The sequence below is a fragment of the Passer domesticus genome, chromosome 11 (genome assembly GCF_036417665.1).
Source record: "Passer domesticus isolate bPasDom1 chromosome 11, bPasDom1.hap1, whole genome shotgun sequence".
Lineage (NCBI taxonomy): Eukaryota > Metazoa > Chordata > Aves > Passeriformes > Passeridae > Passer > Passer domesticus.
Window position 1 is genome coordinate 21,478,139 of NC_087484.1, and position 15,334 is coordinate 21,493,472.

The 15,334-nt window shown below is 59.5% G+C and overlaps 1 protein-coding gene across 1 annotated transcript; it reads left to right on the forward strand.

Moving 5' to 3' along the window:
• The first annotated feature begins 1,598 nt into the window (after positions 1-1,598).
• Positions 1,599-14,675, forward strand: ETV5 (ETS variant transcription factor 5). Its single transcript, XM_064435716.1, has 13 exons — positions 1,599-1,734; positions 2,266-2,402; positions 2,581-2,668; positions 2,774-2,821; positions 2,924-2,974; positions 8,055-8,184; positions 8,276-8,509; positions 10,054-10,313; positions 10,939-10,998; positions 11,375-11,443; positions 11,806-11,975; positions 12,682-12,783; positions 12,914-14,675. Exons 2-13 carry the CDS (start codon positions 2,358-2,360, stop codon positions 13,133-13,135), a joined length of 1,479 nt encoding a protein of 492 aa, XP_064291786.1. The 5' UTR covers positions 1,599-1,734; positions 2,266-2,357; the 3' UTR covers positions 13,136-14,675.
• Positions 14,676-15,334: the final 659 nt, after the last annotated feature.

Sequence of the window (15,334 nt, forward strand, 5' to 3'; positions counted from 1 at the left end):
GGGGTCTAAATTTAGCAGGCACTGGTCACCATCCCCCCCTGCCAGCCCTGGCTCTCCGGGGGTTTCAGCTCTTGCTGTGACCTCCCACCTGCCTGTCCCGTGGCCTTGTCACCTCTCCGTGTCCCGGGGGTCCCGAGCAGATCTGCAGCTGCCCTGGGCTCCCCGTTGTGCCCCCAGCCCTGCAGGGACCCCCTCATGCCCCGTGCCCACCGTGCTCCCCAGCCCGGGTTTTGCCACCTGCCCGCCCATGTGTCAGCGCTAATTTTACCTGCAGTGATTCAATCGGGCTGCCTTTGTGCAGAGGGGAAGTGAGAGCACGAGCCCTGCAGAGCCCCCAGGAGCAGCTCTGAGCAGCAAGGACACCCCGTGCCCTCGGTGCTTCCTGCCCCCCCTCATTCCACCCGGGACACGATGGCACACAGCTACCTGCCATGAGCACCCTCGTCCCTGGGGCTGGAGGTGGCCCTGGGGGACCCTGGAGCTCATCGGTGACCCAGCACGGACCCAGCAGCCCAAACACGGGCTGGGCAGCTCGCCCAGGACACTGACAAGCCCACGAGCTGAGCATTTCAGGCTGGCCAGGACATCTCTGCACGGCCAGGCTTCCGAATCCCTGGGCAGCTTCCCAGGATCGGAGCAGGAGGTTCCTGTCCTTCCCAAGCCGAGATGTGCAGTGTGTAACCAAACACCTTGTTTGTGCCTTCTCCAGCAGTAACTTCCTAGTCTCCCTGCACAACCATGTGAGGCCTCCCCACAGCCCGTTTTTCCTGTGCAAACTGCGGGGTCCTCCCTGAGCAGCCACTGCCAGGTCCCCACGGCAGGTCTCAGGGAGGGAAACTGAGGCACTTAGCAGGGAAACACTGCAGTGAGAGGCCTGGCAGGCACCATTCTGTCCTAAATTCACTCCCAGACCTCTGGGACGTTTGGTGTCCTTCAAAGGTGTGTGTCCATGAATCTGTTTGGAGGGACCCGTGGCCCCAAAGCCCTTGCAGGTGGGAACTATTTTTCCCATGCCCCTTTTTTAAAGGCTGCAGGGAAAGGCTGCCGAGATCAGAACTCGGGCTTGGGTTAGCCCTGGGCTCGCAGGGACGCTGCCTCGCCACGTCCCAAGAAAGCAGAGGGGACCCACGGCCTGTGAGGCCCGAGGTCCGTGCCACCTGCGTGCCTTGCTGTGTGCCAGCTCCTTGGGCACGCTGTGCACGGACCCGCTCCTTCCTCGCCACCCTGGACCCGGACCCGGGGTTGTCCCCCCTCCCCAGTTCTCCCAGCGCAAGGCCTCCCGCAGAGCCCCCATCCCCGCTCCCGCAAAGGGCCGCGGCCCCTTTAAATCCTGCGCGGCCCCGGCCCCACCCGCCAGCCTTTTCCCCCTTCTATTTTTTTATGAATGAAAAACGTCCCGGGCGGGGCCAGGCAAATCGCCGCGCGCCCATTGGCCGCCTCCGCCCCCGCCCACTCAGCCGTTCTCAATGGTGCTCGGCGGAGCGGCGCGCGGGCGGGCGCGGAGCGGCGGCGCAGCCAATCAGGCGGCGCGGGCGGCAGGGCGGCGGCACGCCATTGGCCAGCGCGGAGGGTAAACAAGCGGCGCGGGGCGGGGCGCGGCGGAGGCCGCTGGCTCGGGGGCTGCGGGCCGGCGCAGAGCGGCAGCGCGGTGCCCGGGCTCGGCCAGGCGCCGCTCCGTCCCCGCCGCGCTCCCGCCTCGTCCCGCTGCCGCGGAGGCCGCGGCGCCCCGCCCGGGTACGTGGAGGGGCCTGGCGGCGCGGCCGGGGCGCGGGCCTGGGGCGGGGGCGGTGTTTATGAATGGCGCGGGCCGCGCGGTGTGAATGGCGGGGGGCGCGCGCCAGCGGGCGCTCGAGCGCGCGCTCGGGGGAGAGGCGCGCGTGGGGGGGGGGCGGGGGGGAAAGGCGGAGTTTATGAATGGGGCGCGCGGGGTGGCGTGGGAACGAGCCCGGCTGCGGTGAGGGGCGGGGGAAGGGAAGGGAAGGGAAGGGAAGGGAAGGGAAGGGAAGGGAAGGGAAGGGAAGGGAAGGGAAGGGAAGGGAAGAGGGGCGAAGCGATAGAGCGGCCCGCCCCGCTGCCTCCTCCCGCTCCCACGGCGCGTGATGTCACGGCCGTTTCTATAGAAATTAGGTGACATCACGAAGCGGGGGGCTGCGACCCGCCACGGCAGGAGCGGGCCGGCTCCCCGGGGAGGCGTGGCGGCAGCGAGCCAGCCCCGGGGGTGGCAGGGGCCAGGGTGTGACCCCTCCCCGTCCCCTCCACCCCCAGCCGCGCACCTGCCGGAGCCCGGGCGGGACCCCCCTTCCCGGGCCGGCGTCGATGCTGAGCGGGCCGGGGGCACTGCCCGCTTCGCCCGCACCATGGACGGCTTCTACGACCAGCAGGTTCCCTTCATGGGTCCCGGGGTAAGTTTGCCCACCGTGATCCCCCGCTGGCACCTTCCTCCCCGGCCTCGGGGGCACCCCTTCCCCATCCTTGGAGCACGCACCCCTCATCCTTGGGAGCGCCCCCCTTGTCCCTGGGGGCAGCCCCGGCCCTGGGGGCTGCCAGCCTCGCGGGCAGCTGTCACCCTGTTCCTTGCAGAAGTCCTGCACAGAGGAGGGCCGAGGCCGGCCGGGGTCCGATAGGAAAAGGAAATTTTTGGAGACTGACCTGGCCCATGACTCGGAAGGTAGGCAGGGCTGGCCCCGTGAGGCCTCTTTAGAAATAATCCTGCAAATAATGGCAGTTTTATTTGTTCTTCTGTGGAGCGCATAAGTCTTTCACTCTGTTCCAGAGCTCTTCCAGGATCTCAGCCAGCTCCAAGAGGCCTGGCTAGCTGAAGGCAAGTCTTCACCTCCGCCTTTTGCCATCTAAAATCATTCTGCGAGCATCTTTTTGAGAACTGAAAACGCCATAAACCCACTTTTTTGTTTGTTTTTTTTAGCTCAGGTCCCCGATGACGAACAGTTTGTCCCAGATTTCCAGTCTGACAACTGTAAGTGATTGTGCCGGGGTTTTGTTCTCTGGGGGTAGACATTCGGGTGCCTGTGCAAACATTTGCACTGGGTTTGGAGTTGCTTCCTTGGGAAAGCAGTTGTTCCTGGGGCTGGAACGTGAAATCAAGGGCTTTTGGGAGAAAGCACGTGTGGTTTGGGTTCGTGGAGATGCGGTGTGCAACGTCCTGCCTTTTGTTAGTGGGGAAAACTATGGCCAGATGCGTGGAAATAGCTCTGAACTGCTCCCTGGGCTCCTCTGAGGCGTGATGCTTGTTCGTAGTGAGCTGGATTCCCTTCTAAACACTCCTTTTCCTTTTCAAGTGGAGGAGATAACCCGTGCTGGGCTGCTTGGTTAGCCACAATCTCTGCAGTTTCTAGAGCTTTGTAGAGTTCCTGGCCCGGCGCTGTTGGCAGGAGCGAGGCTGAGCGGTGAAACTTGAGCCGCTTTAAGCAGCATTAATCACTGGCAAGCCAGCCTCTTGAAAAGGAGGCCAGTGAAAATGCAGTCCCTGGTGAATTGCATAAGAGCCAGAGCTGGTTCTGAGCCGTGCTGTGCTGCCAGAGAGGGTCAGTGGCGAGGCAGGGGCCGGGGAATGGCGCGTGGGGCTCCGGGGTCGGCTGGGGGAGAACGGGGGCGGAATCAGGATGTTTTGAGTTGTTACCTGGCAAGCACAAGTAGTAGCTTGGTGTCGGTGGCTGGGTTTTGCTGCCGAGCCAGACAGCTACGGAACTCGGAGGAAATCAAATTTAGCCTGCAGTCGAACAGATTTTTCATTCCAGCTCTGTCACAGCATGCAGCGGGGTATCTCCTCCGACGGCAAATGCGCGTTAATTATTGCTCTTTGGTTGCTTTGGAGTGGGAAGCTTGCCATTGAGCCCGTCCAGACAGCCCAAGTTTCAGATGTGTTTTTTTTTCCCCTGTCTCCCGTGAGATAAAAGGCGAGCCCGGAGTCAGGAACACAAGGGTCTGTTGACATCCCCAGCACAGCCCAGCAGCTCTTGCTCGGAGCAGCAGAAACTGCAGTGTGCGTGGGAGGGTGGCTCTTGAAGCTGAAGCTGTTTCCAGTGCCTTTTGGCAGTCTCTTTTTCCTTGTAACCTGAAGAGCTCAGAGAGGAGAGACAAACTTTTCTGGGTGATGCAGGAAAAAAGAGGAGAAGGAGAAAAAGGCGTTTATTTGGTCAGGACTCTTAAAGTGTTCTGATCTGCTCAGCCTGCGGACCTGGTGTTGAAATGATTTTGTCACTTGAAAGAGCTGCCTGCGTGACTCCCTGCAGCAATAACCTTCCTTACCTTGCCTGGGGAGAGAAAGCAAAGGTTCCTCTTGCTGTTGCAATGCTGGCTGTGCAGGGCCTCACACTGAGGCAGAGGGGAATGGGAAGCCCAGCTCTTGCATCCCTGCACTAGAGAGAGTTTACAGAGCAGAGAAACTCCAGTTTTGAAGCGTGTGCCATGCAGAAAGGGAGAGAAGGATGGCTCTGGTGCAGCTGAGGTCTGCACCCAGCTTTCACTAGCAGGGACATGCTGCCTTCCTGGGCTGGCAGTCACATTGGAGTTCAGCATCCGTTGGCTTCTGAGGAAAGGTAAATCCCTCCTCAGTCCCTACAGATGTTTGGGGACTCTGTTTCTGCAGCTGTGTGGCTTCATGCCTTTTCCCTGAGGAAACTGCTGCTCTCTTATCCTGAGCAAACCTCAGTCTCGTGCCCCATCTTGCATTCCCAGGGCCAAGCTTCCTTGGCACAGCAGGGAAAAGGGACAAACCAGGCTCAGTTTGGACCCCGCTGCAATGGGGAGTGTGCCACGTGGAGTCTTGGAGATGCTCAGAATCCTTCTTGCCTTGCTGAAACCCCCTCATAGCTGCCTGCAGCTCTGTGACTGGCCACTCTCTGTTCCCAATTCCATAGCCAAGATCCCTGGCAGACAGGGTCTTAAAGTTGGGGCTTGGTAGCAAAATAATATGGAGGGCAGTGGGTCACTGTGCTGGGGAGGAAATCTCACTGTAAGGAAGGCAAGGCTGCTCTAGATGAGGGATGCATTGTTCTTAGTGCCCTGGACTGAGAGTGGCAAGAGGCCAGATTCAGTGCCTGTCAGTTGCCCAGGGAGGTGGTGGATCCTTCAATGGGAGCCAGGGGCCTGTGGTGACTCCACAGAGCTCACCTTGCTGCAGCCCTGGCTGGGCAGGGGTGTGAGCTCACCAGCAGTGTGGTCCTGTACATACCGTGTTACGTCTCCACTGATTGTTTAAGTACCTGGGAAGTGATGGGATCATGGCTGAGGAGATCAAGCCCCACAAGAAGTGATTTTTTCTTCCCAGGGTACCTGTGGCCTCCCTGTGCAGGCAGCACGTGGCAGCAGCCACGGGCAGGGCACAGAGTTTCTTACACACCAAAATGAAAGAGGGAGGTTTGTTTGTGAGGAAGACTTGTTTAAACAAAGGAAAGCAGGATCCTGGCTTCTATTTCTGACTCCTCTCCTGCTGTGACCTTGGGTGCCTCCTGTAGTGCTGGGGGATGGAGGGGCAGGCGCAGAGCTCGGCTCCCAGGTGACAGCTTGAGTGGGTGCCAGTGTCCCTGGGCTGGCAGTGGTGGCTTGCTTGCCTTCCCTTGGCTCATGCAGAGGAAGCCAGTGCTCTCTGAGCTTAGTCTCGTGGAGGTCCAGTGGTGCTGATGGGTGGGAATAACCTGCCCTGTCCCCCATCAAGGGATTCACTGGGAATGCAAGGCCTGGAGCGGCTTTGTGGTGTCCCCCTTTCCATGGGAGATGCCTGATGGTTGGCACTGGGGGCATTTCCACTGCTTGCATGGCACTGGGAGGCTTTGCCTGAGCCTCCCCTCCTGGCTGGCACAGCAGTGGCACGGGTGGCTGGTGCCTTGCTCAGCCTCCCCAGGGTCCTTCCACCTCTGGAGGCCGGAGCAGCCCAGAGGGGCTGCCAGGCACCCTCGCTGCTGCCGTGCCTCAGCCTTGCTGTGGATCTGCTGACGCATCTGCTCCAGCCCTCTCTGCAGTTGAGCTGCTCCCTCTGAGTATTTTTATATATTTTTTTAGCTTTTAATTACAGTGCCCAGGGCAGGACCGGAAAGGGTAGAAGTGCTTGTGCACCCGGTGTTCCCTTGAGGTGTTGTGTGCTGGTGCAGGGCAGCTCCTCCCACCCGGCTGCTCGCTGCTGGGACCCAAACCCGGCTCCTTGCCCCCAAAACCTGCCCCTCGGTGCCCCCAGAGTCCTGCAGAGCCTGGCTGGCCGTGAGCTTGGCGTGGAGCAGCCGAGCTGAGCAGCGCCGGCCGGCCCCGCCGTGTTTGTGTAAGGAATCCAAACGTTGCACAGAGTCCCGGCTTGGACAGCTGGTCTCTGTTAGGATCTTAAGGCTCATTTCCCTTTTTTTTTGAATGGCAGCGCTAAGCTCTGGGGAAATTTTTCCTTTTTTTTTTTTTTTTTTTTTTTTTTTTTTTTCCCCTCCCTCAACCACATGAATGGAGCGCTACGAAGTGTTTGTGAATGGAGGGTGGTGCCTGCTCGGGGACTGGAGGCTTTTTTTTTTTTTTTTTCAATGAATAACCAGACCCCATTGTACGACTGGCGGAAAAACAACTCGCTCCAACAACACGGAGCCTGTTTGGGAGAGCCATGCCCGCGATAGGCAGCTGGAGCCCTTCCAGAGGCAGTTCCCTTTGCTTTCCCATGGCTCGCGGGGTGCCTGTGCTTTGCTGCCGCCGTGCCTTCCCCCTTTTTTTAGGCTGGAAGTGCTGAGAGTGGCAAAAGCTGCTGGGGAGGGGGGAAGGAGGAGTGGGATAAATCCGGCTTGGGAGGCGTGTGGGGGGCTGTGCTGGCTCAGCGCTGGGCTTTGTGTTTCAAATCCTTCTGGGGAAGGGAGGGGGGTTTATGCCCTTGGTACCAGCTGTATTGAGGCCTTCCGAGGGGGGGATGGGTGGAAAGGGGAGTCAGCAGCTCTTTAAAGGTTTTGACAAATTAGGGGAGCAGCTAATTACCTGGCAAGCTGTGAACAGTTGTCCTGGAGCTATTTGCTCCTCTCCAGCGTAGCTGGGCTGTGTTTAGGCTTCACATGAAGCTAATACTCCACTTCCGATTAGGCTTGGCTCTCCTCTGAGGCACTATTTAGGTACTGAGCTCTGAGGCGCTTTCCCTTTCCTAGGGCGCCTGCTTTTAGAAATTAATTAGCTTAAGCGTATATTACTCAGTTTATAATTATATATATAGCAAGTGAGCTTGGGAGTGGGTGGAGAGGATTTGGGTTTAATGGGATGTTTGTCACTTGAGCTCATACAATTGTGGGACCCTCGGACCAGATCCCATTGGACCACCTTGGCTGTGGGAAGGTGGATCCCGCTCAAAAGCTCTGCAAGTGGGTTTGTCCCTGCGAGGGCGAGTGGGTTGGTGTTTGTGAGGCCTTGCAGCTCTACTCTGTCCCCCCTTGCTCTGTGCCTTGGGGAGGCAGGCACTGCCTGTGGTGCCTGGGCTCTGCTCCACTCGCTCAGGGGCTGGTGGACAGCACGTGTCTCATCTCAGCCTCTTGTGGAGCTGCCCCTCTCACAGCCCCTGTGGCAATTCCCCTTCTGAGAACAATGTCCCGGGCTGCTGTGGCTGTCCCAGCTCTGCCCTCCCCTGCCACCCTGGCTCACTTCACCAGTGCTGGGGCCTGGCAGGGCACTGCATCACCCTGGTTCAGTTTGCAGGGCACTGCATCACTCTGGTTCAGTTTGCAGGGCACTGCATCACCCTGGTTCAGTTTGCAGGGCACTGCATCACCCTGGTTCGGTTTGCAGGGCACTGCATCACCCTGGTTCGGTTTGCAGGGCACTGCATCACCCTGGTTCGGTTTGCAGGGCACTGCATCACCCTGGTTCAGTTTGCAGGGCACTGCATCACCCTGGTTCGGTTTGCAGGGCACTGCATCACCCTGGTTCAGTTTGCAGGGCACTGCATCGCCCTGGTTCAGTTTGCTGAGCGCTCCCAGGGCGTAAGTCAGCACCATCTTCCCAAGCAAAGAGCTGATGCTTGCCGGGGTGACGCTCCCATCGCCCTCTCCCCTGTGGGTGACCCTGTGTCCTGCTCGCTGTCCTTGCAGTGGTCCTGCACGCCCCACCTCCGGCAAAGATCAAGCGGGAGCTGCCCAGCCCTTCCTCGGAGCTGTCATCCTGCAGCCACGAGCAGGCTCTCTGTGCCGGCTATGGGGACAAGTGCCTCTACAACTGCTGGTAGGTAGCCCGGGCACAGCGCTGTCCCCCTCGGGGACTCCGTGCCACGCCTTGGTGTCACCGTAACCCCCCTGCCCGTCTCCCTTGGCAGTGCCTACGACAGGAAGCCCCCCGCCGGGTTCAAGCCATTAACGCCGCCCGCCACGCCGGTGTCCCCGGCACAGCCCGGGCCAGCCCTGCCACCACCAGGCCCCGGCGTGCCCGCGGCCCACGGCGCTGCCCCGGCGCTGCAGGAGCAGCGGCAGCAGCCGCCCTTCGCCGTGCCGCGGCCGCCCGTTCACATGCCAAAGATGATGTCTGAGAACCAATTCCCCGCAGAGCACAGGTGAGGCAGCCCCCCGTGGCCACGGGAGTCCTGCGGGGCTCTGTGGGGAGTCTTGGGGCGGGTCGGTGGTCTCAGAGTGTGGAGGAGAGAGGCACGAGCATTTCTCTTTGTCCCCGTGCTGTGGTTGGAGTTGGTGGGACAAAGGTTGTCGCCTGTGGTCCCGTGTGGCAAAACTTGCCACTTCCTACCGGGATCTTTGGCTCTGTCTCCTGCTCCTTCCAGTCCCTGAACATTGGGCAGAGCCTGTGCCTCCCTCTTGGGGAAGGCAGGGCAGGCAGAGGCTGACTCCTGCATCCAGCCCAGTCCCAGCAGGTGCTGGTCCTGAGTCAGGACCTGCTCTCCTCATTCCCACCCGCTGCAGCTCTGCTGCCCAAGCCCTGTGGAGCTGTGACCATCTCTGTCCTGCCCGTGTGCACCCCGGGCTGGGGGTGGTCCAGAGCTCCATCTCCATGACTTTGTGGGCCATGGTGGGAGATCCCTGTTCCCTCCTTCCTCTCCAGGCTGTGGCTTCACTCGCCATCATTCCCACATCCCTCTACGAGGCTCTGCCAATCCCTTCCCTCACGCTGGGTTTGCTCCTGTGGGTACTCTCAGTAGGTGCTCTGCTTGTGGCCTGTGGATGTCCTTTGCTGTGACAGCCACCGTGTCACCCCTGTGGGCACAGGACAAGATGTGGCAGCCTGGCAGTGGGGCCAGGGAAGCCCTTGGAATGTGCCCACAGCAGGCAAGCATCCCTCCCCAGCAAAGCGGGGCTCCGTGTGACCTTCAGGCCGCGCAGGGGGCTGGCTGCGACCCCTTGGGAAGCACCGTGCCAGCACGGGGCTTGGGTTTCATTCAGGAAGGGCAGAGGGACACGGCTCGGAAATGGAGTAATCCCAGCCCGGCAGCTGGGAGGGCTCGGGTTACAAAGCCAAATGGCGCAGGGCCGGCTGAGAGGAGCCGCACGGAGCTCCAAGATCACCTTTCAAGGTGCCGGAGGACGAGGGGATGTGGCAGCACCCCCTGAGATGGTCCCTCGTCCGTCGCCACCAGCAGGAGCCCTGCTCTGAGCAGCGTGGCAGCGCCGTGGAGCCCAAAATAGTGCTCCCTGCTGTCGGGTTCAAGGTTTAATCCCAGCTGCGCGGGCGGATTAGCAGCCGGCTGGAGCTGCGGAGTGGATTTGGCTTTGCGTAAGCGCCCACCCATGCACAGCATCCCTGGCCCCTGCCCCCACGCTGGGGACAGATCCTACTGCTTTACAGAGATACAGAGATACCAGCGCTGGGGGGGGGGGGTTTTTGCTCCTGTTTTCATTCCTTTCCAGCTACCTGAAGGCCAGAGTGCTTTACTGTAGGTGTTATCCTGCTGTTCCACTTTGGGCTCCTCAGTGCTTAGAGGTGCACAGGGATTCTCAGCACCCCGTGGGACGAGCCCCTGTGCTGGCTGTGCTCCTAAGGAGCCATCCCAGCCTGCTGTGGGTGCTGAGGGCACCCAGCTGCCAGGCAGTTCTGCTTCGGGGTGGGAGCTGACCGCACTCCCCAGTAATGGCACGTCCCTCTCCCCAGGTTTCAGAGGCAGCTGTCGGAGCCCTGCCACCCCTTCCCGCCGCCGGCCGGGGTCCCGGGGGACAGCCGCCCCCTCTACCACCGGCAGCTGTCGGAGCCCCTGGGCCCTGCTGCCCCCCGCCCCCCTCAGGGATTCAAGCAGGAGTACCACGACCCCCTCTACGAGCACGGCGGCCCTGGCCTGCCCGGTCCCCCCGGCCACAGCTTCCAGCCCCCCATGGGCATCAAGCAGGAGCCCCGGGACTACTGCATTGACTCAGGTGGGTGTGGGTCGGGGGCAGCCGGGGTGGGCTACACCAGTGACACGCCAGGGAGCAGAGCATCTCTGCCATCAGCGTGGCAGGGGCAGGGTTGAGCCTCAGGCAGTGGGTGCTGTGTCACCCTGGAGCTGCTTTGCCTTTTTCTTTCCTCCTTTTCCAAAGCTAGGGGATACAGCAGGAGTTCACCTGATGCCAGTGGTGTGGTCAGGCCTGGGGTGCCCCACAGTGCCTGGTGGGTCCCCCCTTGGCTCTGGCCTAGGGCCAGCTGTGGTTGCTGGCTGCTGGACCCTACCAGCATCACGGAAAAATCCTCTAATCGCCTTAGGACCTAAAAATACCCCAACCTCGGGGTGGAGGGTGGCACAGCCAGGCAGATGGTAGGGGAGGTGCAGCAGTGCCTCCCTTCATGTGGGGCCTGTGAAAACTCCAGCAGCTCCTGTCTAAATTCCAGTGCTACGCCAAATCATACTGGGTTTCTTTTCCGCAATGTTGAGGATGGATGTAGTGGACCTGGGAGCATGGGGAGGGGGGAAGGTTCCCAGACTTCACTGTAAGACATGCTTGGGGTAAAGAATATGCTGCCAAATCCATTTACAGCCCTAATGTAACTTCATTTCCCCCTCAGAAGTGCCTAACTGCCAGTCCTCGTACCTACGGGGGAATGTCTTCCCCAACAGCCATGACGGTGAGTGACTCCCCACTGTCCCCCTGCCCTGGCCCCAGCCCTCCCCTCCCTTGTTAGACAGCATTCACTGGGCACCCAGAAAACACCCACGAGAGCACTGTGGGGCCCATGAGAGCCACACGTGCTGGCACCAGCCCCAAAAGCAACCAGCAGCCCCTGTGAGGGAATCTGGGATAATGCAGAGCTTGCCAATGGGGTTTGGGAGCATGAGAGGGGCAGAGCTGCACAGAGCTCAGCCACTGAAGTAACTGGGAATAGGTCTGCTCCTAGAGCTGTGCATGGGGTCCTGTGCTGGATTCAGCCAAGCCAGGGTTTTTTGGGGTCCAGCCAGGGTGGTGGAGGGGCCCTGTGCTCACAAAGGATCTTTTCCCCACAGGATTTTCATATGAAAAGGACACACGATTGTATTTTGATGACACATGCGTGGTACCCGAGAGGCTGGAGGGTAAGAATCTGGCCCCAGAGGAGGCCTGCAGGGGAACTGGGGCTCATGGAGGAAGATGTAGGGTGCTGGGATCTGCAGTGCCTGGCTTATAAAGCCAAGCAGTGTTGGCACGGTGCTCTTGAGAGCTGCTGAGCATCATCCCACGTGGCAACTTGGCATCACTGCCATGCTCCATCTCTGTCACTGACACCTACCTGCCTGCAGCACCATCCCCAGCACCTCTCCCACCCCATGGCCTGATCCTGCTTGGGTGTCTCGGCACAGGGATGACCCATGTTGTTGTACGTGTCTCCTGCTGGTGACACAGCCTGGGAGAGGGGCAGAGCCGGGCTGTTTAACCAGGTGTCTCTTTGTGCGAGCAGGTAAAGTGAAGCAGGAGCCCACCCTGTACCGTGAGGGCCCTCCCTACCAGCGGCGTGGCTCCCTGCAGCTCTGGCAGTTCCTGGTCACCCTCCTGGATGACCCTGCCAACGCCCACTTCATTGCCTGGACCGGCCGGGGCATGGAGTTCAAGCTGATCGAGCCTGAGGAGGTACGAGGGGTCCTGCCCTGGAGCTGGGGAGTGCCTGTGGGGATGCAGGAGTGGATCCTTCCCATGCAACAGAGCCTTCCCACTCACACGTATCTCTGCTCTCCAGTCAGCTACAGAAATTTGCCTTTAGTGCCTTCCACTGCCTCGAGGCTCCCGAGGCTGGCAGTGGTCACCAGCCGTGGTGGTGCTGCCTCTGTGCTCTGCCTTGCTGAGTTCTGCTGCTCTGCCACAGCTCCCTCCTTCCCAAGCTGCTCCCATGCTTTGCCCTGGGTTTCCAGCAGCAGCAGCTCTGTGCTGGAGCCACACAGCTCCACGGGAGGGTGACACAGAGGAAGGAGATGCTTGGGGAGTAATTGAGAGCAGCTGTAGCCAGCCCCGAGCTGCGCATTGTGGGTAATTACCCATAATATCTCTTGCGCCATGCATGGAAATTGTGGTATTTTGAAGCTGCTTTTTTGGCAGGCTCCTCTCCCTAATGAAATGGCTTTTGATTTGGCCCCTGATCTGGCGGTGGCTGTGTGGTCAGAGCCGGAGCATTTATCGTGGCAGGCGGGGAACCACTCCCAGACCACGGTGACACCTTCTCTCCAGCTGCCCCAGCCCCCTCAAACAAGCCTCTAGCCTGCATTTCCTTTGTGATTCCCCCTGAGGATCCCTGTTCCAGGCCTGGCTGGAGCCCTGATGGCTGCCACCTCTCTCCCCGTAGGTAGCACGGCGCTGGGGCATCCAGAAGAACCGACCCGCCATGAACTACGACAAGCTCAGCCGCTCCCTGCGCTACTACTACGAGAAGGGCATCATGCAGAAGGTGAGCTCACAGCAGCGTGTGACTGTCCCCTGCTCTCCCAGGGTGCAGCAGGGGAGGGATTAGGTCTGATGTGAGGTGTGTGGTGCTCCCCAAGGCAGGGAAATGCTCACGCCCTCCCTCCTCCCTGCAGGTTGCCGGCGAGCGGTACGTCTATAAATTCGTCTGTGACCCCGACGCCCTCTTCTCCATGGCCTATCCCGACAACCAGCGCCCTTTCCTGAAGACAGAGCCGGACTGCCCCGTGCCAGAGGAGGAGACGGTGCCCCTGACACACTTTGAGGACAGCCCTGCCTTCCTCCTGGAGATGGATCCCTGCGGCAGCCTTCCCTATGCGGAGGGCTTCGCCTACTGACTTGGCCGGCTGGCAGAGCCATTGGCACTAGCGCATGCACCTGGGGCAAACACGGTTTTCTAAAGAATATTTTTGGCTGTCCATAAGAGGGGAAAAGAAAAAAAAAACCAAACCAAACCCCAACGACAAAACAGCATGGGTGCGCACACAAATTCGAGGAATTTAAAACGCCCCACGTGTGTCGCCGCCGAATTCCCACCCTTCCTTTCCAAGGGCTAGTGCACAGGACTGCCCGTGGCTGGCACCTCCTGCCATGCGTCAGTGTGAGCTCTTGGGGCGCCGGGAGCCTAAAGTCGCAGTCTCTTCCCCAGGCCCTGGCTCTGGCAGTGCCCCGGGGCTGGGCTGCGTGGCTGCCTGGCCAGTTGTCACGACAATCTGCTTTGCATCGAGCACAATCCGAGTAGCTGCCTTGTGTGGTGGAAAGGGCTTTGATTTGCACAGAGAGGAGGGATGCGGGGGGCCTGCCCGGGCCAGCGCCCCGGGGCTGATGTGCGCAGCATCCTACCCCAACCCCGAGGAGCCTTCTGCCTTCTTCCTGAGCCCCCTCCCCATATAACCTGTTGTTCCCCTAGAACCTCCTGCATCCTCTCCGTGCCCTCGATCCTCCCCAGCTCTGGCCGTGGGCCATGGGTTGCATTTATGGGGAGGAAACCCTGACACTAACTTCCTCTTCGGTTGTTTTTTTTTTTTTTTGGGATGTTTTAGGAAAATACTAAAGGTTTCTAAACTGATTTTTGTAGATTTTTTGTATTTTAAGGCAAAGCTATTTTTTGCAGCTCGGCTGCTGTCCCTGGAGCCCCTGGGGACACCCCCCCCGTGGCTTTCCTGGTGGCAGGGGGAGCCCTCGATGCCCGTGGCTTCCTGGGATGGCTGCCGAAGGATCTGGTCCACTCCATTTCACTGCTCCAGCCCTCTTTCCCAGGGGAGCCAGGACTGAATCCCAATACTGGCTCAGCTGTGCTCCCCCTGCTCGGCATGGCCTCGGAGCTGGGCTGTAAGGCTGAGGTGGGCAGGGATGGGGGGTCCCCCACCCCCCTTCCTCAATACCCCACTTCTCTCCAGCTCCCCCCACCCCTCGCTGCACCTCTTAACACTCCTCCACCACTCATATATCCATACCTGCCTCCCCTGCACCAGGCTACATGTTTTGTTGTAAATGCTGTATAGGATTTTTTTCTCTTCTTTAGTTAGCTTTGGTTGGAATTTTTGTTTGGTTTTTTGGTTTTTTTTTTGGTTGTTTTTTTTTTTTTTGGTCTGTTTTTTTTTTTTTTTGGGAAGTATGAAGATTAACTCTACAGTGACTTGGTTGCTCTCCCCATGGTGGCTGCAGTGGCCTGTACCCATGGGGAGCATTTGGTTTTGGGAACCCCACCTTGGGGACAGGTTTTTAACCATTTGCTCGGTCTGGCAGGTCTGCAGTGCAGAAGGAGTTAATCTGAGGACTGATTTGAAATATCTTTATTCAAGCAGGGCTATGTATCTCCTGCAAAGCTGCATTACATTCTGTACTGTGTACAATAAAGGATCTTGCTTCCTGTTCCTCCCTGAGTGCCTGGGCTCCTGCTTTGCCTGCTGCCTGGGCTGGGAGGAGCCCCTGGCTGTGCTTGGGGGGTCCAGGCTACAGCCCAGCATATCTGGGGCCTGCAGCCTGATGTGTCTGGAGCTGAAACCAAGTCACCAGGGCTGCTCTCTCTGCAGCCCCCCTGCCCTCTCCCCAGTTGTGGATTTGTTGCTCCTGGGTGTGGATGGTGCCATGGCTTTCACAAATCCACATCCCATGAGAGGATCCATTTAAAATGGGGGTGGCTTGTGCACAGTAGGTGCAATTTAATATTTCCTCTTCCCAGGGTTTCTCAGTGAGTCTTCCACTCCCCTGGAACCCAAGCACCTGCCATCAAGCAGGGCTAAAGCCCTTCCACAAGCTACTGGCAGTGGTCCCCCATTATCTCCATTTCTAGGCTGAGAAAAATTCAGGGTTTGCAGAAAGATGAAGGAGGTGGTTGGGGGGCAGAGGCTGTTCTGTGAGGACTTGATCCAGCTGGAGGGTTTGTGTTTCTCCTGACAGGCTGCAGAAAAACTTGAACACCCCAGAACTGCCCACTGCCACTGGCCTCAGTTTAGCTGGGCTGAGTCAGGGTGGCCACGGGCTCCCAGCCCATCTGTGCAGGGGGCTGGTGTGATGCTGTTGGAGATACATGA

Coding starts and splice junctions, on each gene's coding strand:
- ETV5 (XM_064435716.1), top strand. CDS start 2,358: ATGGACGGCTTCTACGACCAGCAGGTTCCCTTCATGGGTCCCGGG. Junction 8,185..8,275: donor AAGTGCCTCTACAACTGCTG/GTAGGTAGCCCG, acceptor CTCCCTTGGCAG/TGCCTACGACAGGAAGCCCC. Junction 8,510..10,053: donor CAATTCCCCGCAGAGCACAG/GTGAGGCAGCCC, acceptor CCCTCTCCCCAG/GTTTCAGAGGCAGCTGTCGG.